The 8,538-nt window shown below is 54.2% G+C and overlaps 2 protein-coding genes across 2 annotated transcripts in view; both read right to left on the bottom strand.

The window, feature by feature from the left end:
* The window catches only part of OVOL3 (ovo-like zinc finger 3), a 2,078-nt gene extending 490 nt beyond the window's left edge, over positions 1–1,588 (bottom strand). The window contains exons 1-3 of the mRNA XM_010849054.1: positions 1,494–1,588; positions 1,355–1,419; positions 421–622 (exon numbers count right to left, since the gene is read on the bottom strand). Of these exons, the coding sequence (XP_010847356.1) occupies positions 421–622; positions 1,355–1,419; positions 1,494–1,587 (361 nt within the window). The 5' untranslated portion in view covers position 1,588. The remainder of the gene's footprint in view (positions 1–420; positions 623–1,354; positions 1,420–1,493) is intronic.
* A 5,063-nt stretch (positions 1,589–6,651) lies between these two features.
* Positions 6,652–8,538, bottom strand: part of WDR62 (WD repeat domain 62) — a 49,203-nt gene continuing 47,316 nt past the window's right edge. Inside the window, exons 32-34 of the mRNA XM_010849303.1 lie at positions 8,144–8,527; positions 7,174–7,331; positions 6,652–7,077 (exon numbers count right to left, since the gene is read on the bottom strand). Coding sequence (XP_010847605.1) covers positions 6,814–7,077; positions 7,174–7,331; positions 8,144–8,527 — 806 coding nt within the window. The 3' untranslated portion in view covers positions 6,652–6,813. The remainder of the gene's footprint in view (positions 7,078–7,173; positions 7,332–8,143; positions 8,528–8,538) is intronic.

The following is an 8,538-nucleotide window of genomic DNA, read 5'->3' as shown; positions in this document are numbered from 1 at the left end:
CATTCCCCCCCCACACACACACACATTCTTGCTCCAAATTCGCCAGACCTTGGCCTGCATCCCATCATCTGCTCCCTCTCCGCCCAGTGCAAACATGGACCAGACACCTGTGTCCCCACCTTCCTCATTATGATGTTCCCTTTTGCACCCTGCAGTCTGGGACCTGAATCCTGTAACCAGTTATCTGTTTTCTCCCCATATCCCTCAGCAGGCCCCCAACTTGGCACTGCCTGACAACCCCTGGCCGGGAGCTGAGGTGCGTGGTGTTCCTAGCCCACTGAGGCCTGAGTCCTGCCCCACAAACACAAGCACCACTTGTGCACAGAACTCAGGTGCTTGGAGTCTCTGAGTCCCCTGCACCTCCCTCCATTTCCTCCCATCTCCCGCCAGAAGCCCCTCCCAGTCCCTGCCATGGCTCACCTGTGTGTGTCCTCATGTGGCGCTTGAGGTCGAAGGCATCATGGAAGCCCTTGCCACAGCAGTGGCATACGTGGCGGCGAGCAGGGCTGTGGCACTTGAGGTGCCGGGTTAGCATGCGCTGCAATGGGAAGGTCTTGGGGCACAGCGGGCAGCCAAGGGTCCCGGGGCTACTAGGGGTGGCAGTCAGAGTGCCCTGGGAGGGCTGTGGGAGGGACAGGGGGGTTAGGACCCCAACTCCCCTCCACTGGATGGAATGAAGTGCCTAGAACCGGGAACCATGGAGACTGCAGTTTGTGTGAGCAAACGCCACCCACAAAGCCTTTCCTGGTCACCTGGCCCCCATCACCCTTACTTTGTTTTATATTTTTCCATAGTACATACCATCTTCCAATGTATTTTTTCCCCTAATTTTATTATCTATACCTGCAACCCCCACCAGATGATAAGCTTCAGGAAGGAATGAGTTTTTGTCTTAAACATCCATAGCCTAGAACAGTCCTGTTCTAGTCCTGTTCCAGTAAAAATTGAAATAAAACTCCAGCACATTCACATCCCGCCTAGGGCTTTCCTTCTTCCAGGGTACTCACAGCTGAGTATCTCTTCTGAGAGGCCCCAAGCTCCTCCTCCACCCCCGCATCCTGCTCCTGTCACCTTGTCCGACTCTCTGACATAGATCACCATCCATTTATGGGCCTGAATCTGTCCTTCTGCCCCACTGGGCACAGAATCCCTGGAGACACAGTGCTTAGGGGAAGGCCTAACAATGAGCCCACTACTCAGAAAGGAAAGGCATTCCCAGCAGAGAGGGCATTGGGTGGGGTAGGTCCTGAGGCTGGAGGCGTCTGTGGGAGTAAGGGGCAGTCAGGGTCTCTCGAGGCTGAGAGCGGGCAGAGGTGAAACTAAGCAGGGTCTTGGGCGCCTGCCGCAGACTCACCGCTGCCCAAGAGTCCCCAAGGCCCGAAGTCCGGTGTGCCGGCGGCCCCCCCAGGTTGCTGCAGTCTGAGTAGAGAAACCAGGTGGTCATGCTTTATGTCTCCCCTGCCCCTCACCTCCAGGCCCAGAGAGGGGCCCACCTGGGACATAGGCGTCTCCCCGGAGCTGGTCAGGCAGGTGGTCCCAGTTGGGTGGCTGTGGACGCCGACTCCTGACCAGAAAGGCACGGGGCATCACCTCTGGGAATAGGGCGACAGCTCCACACACGCGGCTGCTTCCTCCACCTGCTGTCAGACCTCAGGTCCAGGATGACTCTCCCAGGTGGGAAGGGAGGGGGAAGCCCCCGAGAAGCCTTGTTCTCTCCATGCAAATTTCCTGACAGGCCCTGGGGGCAGACTTAGCCAGCTCTGGTTACCTCTGCCTTGGGTCCTGCCACTCCTCCCGCTTCTCCTCTGCCAGGTTTCCCAGCGCACTCTCCAGCCTCCAGGGGAAGACAAGCCCTAAGTCCTCTGAGGAGGTGCAGCAGGGCAAGATGGAACCTAGGTGGCTCTTGGGGCGTGGGGAGAGGAAACAGAGAACCCAGTGAGGCTGAGTGTCTTTCCATAGTACCAGCAGGGCCCAGAACCAGAGGGTCTGTTTGCCAAGCAAATTAGTCACTACCGGACATCCACCAGCCTCTTGGTTATTCAAATCACAGCAGCTGTATGAGGAATCAGGGGAGGGGGTGACTGTGATTGCTCCAGAGGATGGAGGGACAGCAGGGTCTACTTAGTAAGATCAAAGTGAGAGTCCACACTGAGCATCTTCAAGAAGAATCTCTACTTTTCTGATCCTCAGAGGATAAGAGCTGATGGTCGGCCAGAAGCACTGTTCAAGTGTAGGGAACATTACAATACTGGTTTATTCATCGTCCAGGGGCTTCCCAGGTGGTGCTAGTTGTAAGCAACCTGCCTGCCAATTCAGGAGACACAGGAGACTTGGGTTCATTTCTTGAGTCAGGAAGATACGCTGGAGAAGGAAATGGCAACACACTCCAATATTCTTGCCTGGAGAATCCCATGGACAGAGGAGCCTGGCAGGCTTACAGTTCATGGGGTCGCAAAGAGTTGGACATGACTGAGCGACTGAATGCGCACCTGCGTGCACACACACACACACACTAGTCCAGCTCCTAATAATTGTCTGGGACACCACTCCCCCACCCTCCTACGGTTCAGGAACTAAAGGAGGGGTCACGTGACACAGCCAGAGGCTCCCAGGACCCTAACCCCAGCACTCTGGCCAGGCTCTGTTCTAGATTGGTCATTGGTTTCTTAGCCAGGGGTTAAGGATTTTGAATATTCCCCTGCAGTTAACTTTTTTTTCACTTATTCACCTACATTTTCCTGAGATCCAACAACAGGCCAGGCCTACCTTAGCACTGAAAATGAAGACATAACCTAGTCCATGGGGGAGATACCCAGAATGACCAAGGCTATGGAGCACAGGCAGAGGGACCCAGCTTCAGTGGGGAAAAGCCAGGGGGCTCAGGGGACCCAGAAGAGGCTCCTGATTCAGTCTAAGGGTTCAGGGATGACTTTCCAGGTGTGAAACTTGATGGAGAAAAGGTTTCTGATAAACAGGGAGGGCTCTCCAGGCAGAGGAAGTCTGTAAAAGGCTTGGTGGTGAATGAAGCAATATTTATTCATTTCTTCACATTCCTGGAGAGTCAGTCCTACTAATGCATTTTCAGAAACAAGGGAGTTTAGTGCTGGAAGTCTGCGGGCCCAGAGCTTTGCTATTTTATCTCCATGGAACCTGGGCCAAGCCATATCTAGCTGAGCCTGTTTCTTCATCTGGAAATGGGACTGATGCGTCTTCCTACCACTGGTTTGTGTTGAAAATCCATGTAGATCACCAGGTGGGAATGCTTTGCACAGAGTCTGGCATGTGACAGAGATAAATGGGGGTTATTTGAAAGTCTTTTTTTTGGCCACATAGCAGTCATGATGCAGGATCTTAGTTCCCCAATCAGGGATTGAACCTGCCTCCCCTGCAGTGGAAACTCGGGAGTCTTAACCACTAGACCACCAGGGTCTTGAAGGGTGGGGTGGCTAGGCAAGCATCTGAGTTTCAATCGGCCCGTGAAATGTGATTTTAGGTGTCTCCATCTCTCAATTGCTGGACTTTATGCAGTATGCCTGGCATGCCTGGCCCAGGTCTGGGGGCCCAGTATCTAGGACCTGTCAGTCGTGTAGTACAGGGCCCAGCGGCACTGAAGAACGAGCTGGTGAATGGGTTATGGGAGCCATTTTGTGGCTCTCTGGTGTCTAGTTTTCCATGCCCAACACCAGGTCTCTCGGAACAACTGGTTCCTGAGTTGTTGCTGAAAACACATTAGGGAAGAACTCTGGGCTTGTGGGTCTTTACTTGCCCCCAGTCCCCTTTCTGTCCTGGGTCCTGGAGGCTGACTGGGGTGGGAAGCATCACCTGGACCCCTGTGCCTGCTGGCTTTCAGTAGGATTTGGTAATGGGGGGCCCCACAGAAAATGGAGCCCCTCTTGCCAGGATCACTGCTCCCCTCAGGGCAGCCCCTCTCCTCTGGGTTCCACTTTGCTCCCTGTGCCTTCTGGTCTGAGCACAAGGAATAGCTCTCCTCTAGTACCATTTTAGGGTACTGTACTGGCCCTGAGGTTCCCCTGTCCACTTCTTCACAAATGATCCCTCTGCTGAACTCTTTGAAGTATCCCACATGAGCATGCTTCCTGCTGGGACAATGCCGCATTCACACGTTCACCAGCAGTGGTTTCTTTTTTAAAATATTTACTTGGCTGTGCTGGGACTTAGTTGTGGCGCTCTGCATCTTCTAGTTGTGGCATGCAAACTCAAGTTGCGGCATGTGGGATCGAACCTGGGTCCCCCACATTAGCAGTGCAAAGTCCTACCCACTAGACCACCAGGGAAGCTCCAGCAGTGGTTTCTTAACCAGTTGGTTTGTCTAAGGAAAGTCTTGCCCTTCCAAGACTGAAGAGCTCGGCGAAGGTGGAGACTGGCAGACACACTGCCAGCCCACCCTCCTTTTGTGTTGAGAGAATCCAATTTTGTTGAAACAGTAACATGCCCAGGAAAGAATGGCTGAATCAAGGAAATCAAAGCTATTTCCATTCCTGTTGCCTGCAACTGCCCTGAAGGGGAGGGTGTCTAAGAAGGTTTGGCACTTTTCCCCTACAACCTTGGCGGGTGCCCAGCTTTGTGCCTTTGCTCCTAGTTAGGTGAGGGTGTACGCTGGGAACCACGGCAGCTGTGTTGCCACCATGAGGGCCTAAGCCAGGGAGTGAAACTCAGACTCACAAAGGGTGGAATAGAGCAATAACAGAATCTAGAGTAACAAATGTCCCTACAGCTTGGGGCCCCTTAAGCCAGGTGTTTGCTTCCTGGAGTTAACACCTTAACTATGATACAACGTGGAAGGAGGGGAAAATCCACGAGGGACAGAGGCTCAAGGTGGTCCCCTTGGTGTCCAGTCATCTCAGAGATTTTACAGCTTTGGCTGAGCCAGGCCAGGGCGGGGAGAGTGGTCTTCAGTCTTCAGGGGTGGCCTGTGAACCCAGGTAGGGAGCCTCCTGACAGAAATGCAGCCCACCTACATGTCCTGAGCTGCCTGGGCTCCCTAAGGCAGGAAGAAAGAAGGGAACCTTGTGAAATAAGCAACACTGGGCATCTCACAAACACCAAGATCAGGGATTTTAGAGAAAAACCTGTATTGTGAATGTGTCTTGGATTTAATTTTTTTTTTCTATTTTTAAATTTAATTTTGCTTGCACTGGGTCTTTGCTGCTGTGCAGGAGCTTTCTCTAATGGTGGCGAGCAGGGGCTACTCTTTGTTGTGGTGCATGGGCTTCTCATTGCGATGGCTTCTTTTTGTTGTGGAGCACACATTCTGAGCAAATGGATTTCAGCAGTCATGGCTTGAGGGCTCTTTAGAGCACAGGCTCTGTGGCATGTGGGATCTTCCCAGACTAGGGATGGAACCCTTGTCCCCTGCATTGGCAGGCAGATTCTTAACCACTGGATTATCAGGAAGTCCCAGATTAAAATGACTTAAAACATCAAGGCCCTGCCTGGTGGGACCCATTTTCCCTCCCACCTCCTCTCCTACCATCTCCTTGAGCCCACTCCAGTCCAGCCTCCTGGCTTCACTGCTATTCCTTTCATCCTCACATCTGAGCCTGCCACGGGGCCTTTGTACCAGCAATTCTCTCTGCCTAAATACTTGCCCAATTATCCACACTGCCTGTCCCCTCTATCAAGCCTCTGCTTCAATGTCACCTAAGGCAGGCCTTTAACCAGCACAGTGACTGAGAGATCCCTCCGTTTACCTGCAGTTACACAGTTATCGTATTAATTCCTATCTTTTGCTCTCTAGGTGAATGCATGATGCTCTGCTTGTCCCTTGCTTGTTCCTTGCTCTACTCCTAACGTGTAGAACAGTGATGAGAGATGGGACCAGGAATTCCTGGGGGCTGGGAAGACTTTTCAACAACTGCATAATTAGTTCAGTGTTTACAGGGGCAACAGAGGGCCACGTCCTCAGGCTGAAGGGCCTGGCTCTACCACCAGGCAAGCCTGGGTTTGAGTCTCAGCTCTGTGGGGCCCTAGGCATGACCCTGGATATCTCTCTGAACCTGTTTCTGGAGAGCCATGATCACATTAGAGCCCAGAGGAACTCACAGGCAAGTGGGGGTTCGGGCCCCACAGAACACGGGATAGGACTGGGCTTCAGGGGAGGGCCCTGCTCCTGCTGCGCTTCCTTTTTGTAGACTCAGGACAGTGAAGGCTTTTGTGTTCCCAGTAGTGTCTTCTCAGCAGATACACTATGTGGCTAGATGCCTGCTGCCTGGGGAGGCTGGTCCCAGAGCTGGAAGCCCATGGGATGTTGGAGCTGGACACAGTCCTGCTGGTGAAGGAATTACTAGCTCCAGCAGCTGGGTGGCCTGGGCTGGATTGTCCAGTAGCCGAGCCTGTTTGTCCTTCCTCACTTTCCCCTGCTGCAAATGGGAACAAAAGCCTGGAGCTCACAGGATCCAGTGTGGGCCTGGCCCAGGGACCGTGAGACAGTGTTGTGGGGATATGTGAATTGGTGGCCAGAGTCTGGCACACGGTGGTCATAGCGGCTCCAGTGGGTTCTTGGGCATTGGGAAGAAGGGCTGGCCCCCTCCTTAGGGGCCAGCAGCTCAGTGGGCTGGGGACAGGCGACGTCGGAGCCAGGTGCTGGGTTCGTCACTCCTGCAGTGCCCAAACTCATGGCTGGTGAGTTCCCTGGGCTGTCCTCCTCCCCTCTCTCCCCACATCCGTCTGAGTGGGGCTTTGTGGATGCGCCAGGACAGGCACCAGGCACCACTTCTGCAAGCTGTCTGTTTATTTGCTTAAAATACCTATTTCCTCAGAAACACAGGGCTGCGACAGAGAGGCTGCTGGCCCTCAGTCCCCACGTGCCTTCCTCCTCACGGCCTGCACCAGCAGCTCTGAGTAGTGTTCCAGCAGGGCACGCAAATCTGGGCTGGCCAGGGGGCACAGGGTAGGCGGGGAGGGGGCACCTGGGCTGGGCGGGGCCTGGGCTGTGGCCACATCCATCCCCACCAGCCAGTCACTGGCCTCTAACTGGCTGTGGATCCAGAGGAAGGTAGAGGCCAGCTCAGTTCGTGCCTGCCGCTGTTCAGCATTCACCTCATCACTGGAGACCATCTGCAAGGGGCGCCCACCTTGTTAGGGGCCACGTGGGCCAGGCAGTGCCAGGGAGCCCCCCTCAGCCCTTTCCCCTGACCCTGGGGCTTGGCTCACCAGGTGGTAAAGGTCCAGGGCTTCCTGGAAGGCAGCCTGCAGTCTGTGCACGATAGTCCCCACATTGCTCAGCTCCAGGGGGTCTGGGGGCAGGAAGCTGGTTGGCGCCCTGGGGTCCTCCCAGTGTCCAGGGCAGTCCTGGACTGGACTGGGCACTTCTGGGGGTGCAAGGGAGGAAATGAGAAAGACACTTTTACTCTCCAGCTGATCTGAAGAGGCCAAGGTGGCTGGGCCGATCCCAACTGTTGTCCCCTTTCCTGGGACACTTTCCTCAGTCCCCAGGGCTCCTTTCCCAACCCTCCTGCAGATCTCTGCTCAAATGCCATCTTCTCCCTGAAACCTTTTCTCATCATTCACCATCCATCACCCGCCTGTCACTCCCTAAACCCTTTCTTTCTCTTCCTTCTCTCCATAGTGCACCTCACTTCATGGTACACTTAACCCTTTCCTTACAGATTAAGTCTGGTCAGGGAGGGGGGCACAGTTCTTGAGGTGCTAACCTACTGCGTTTCCCCTTTGTTTGCCTGGCAAAGTAATAAAGCTACTCTTTCCCTCTCCTCCATTAAAAAAAAAATTTAGACAGGGCATCTCCCCCAGTTAAGGTGTTAATTTCTGTAGTCTCATTTACCACCAGCTCCCATGGATTGGGAAGATCTCCTGGAGAAGGGAACGGCAACCCACTCCAGTATTCTTGCCTTGAGAATTACATGGACAGAGGAGCCTGGCAGGCATTGGTCCATGGGATTGCAAAGAGTTGGACACGACTGAAGCAACTTAGCACACGACTGAAGCGACTTAGCACACCCATGTCCCCAGAGCCCAGAACAAAGCCCAATATATACAAGTAATCACTAAATATGTAAGGAAATCAATGAATGAATGGCACAGCACCTGTAGCCTTTGGAGCTGAGCTAGCTGTTACTTGGGATGAGCTTAGGGGACAATCCTTCATCCTAAGGATGGTACTCACCAGGGGTGGGCTCCCGGAGAGAGGCGATGCTGCCAAGGACCCTAGGCCTGGCCTCTGGGAACGGGGGACTGTTGGGGACGACAGGGGTATCGAGGCGCACAGGAGCCAGGAACCTTGGGAGAAAGGCGGACTTGTGGAGCCTTGAGGCGATCCCATCTGCAGGGCTGTGGGCTGGGAAACCATCTGTCGTAACAGTGACATCGCGCTCGGTATCCACAGGCTCCTGGGACCAGACACACGTGGTGGGAGGCTCCAGTTGGGGTGGGGGCAGCAAGAGCCTGTCACAGATGCTCGACAGGCTGAGTTTCAGGCTGGCACGGGCCTCATGGTTGCCCCGGGAGGGCAGGGCAGGTTCTCGGCCCTCGCTGTCAGAACTGTGTGTCACTGTGGTGACA

Source organism: Bison bison, unplaced genomic scaffold (assembly GCF_000754665.1).
Source record: "Bison bison bison isolate TAMUID 2011002044 unplaced genomic scaffold, Bison_UMD1.0 scf7180017864280, whole genome shotgun sequence".
NCBI lineage: Eukaryota > Metazoa > Chordata > Mammalia > Artiodactyla > Bovidae > Bison > Bison bison.
This window is presented reverse-complemented; position numbering and strand designations above follow the sequence as displayed.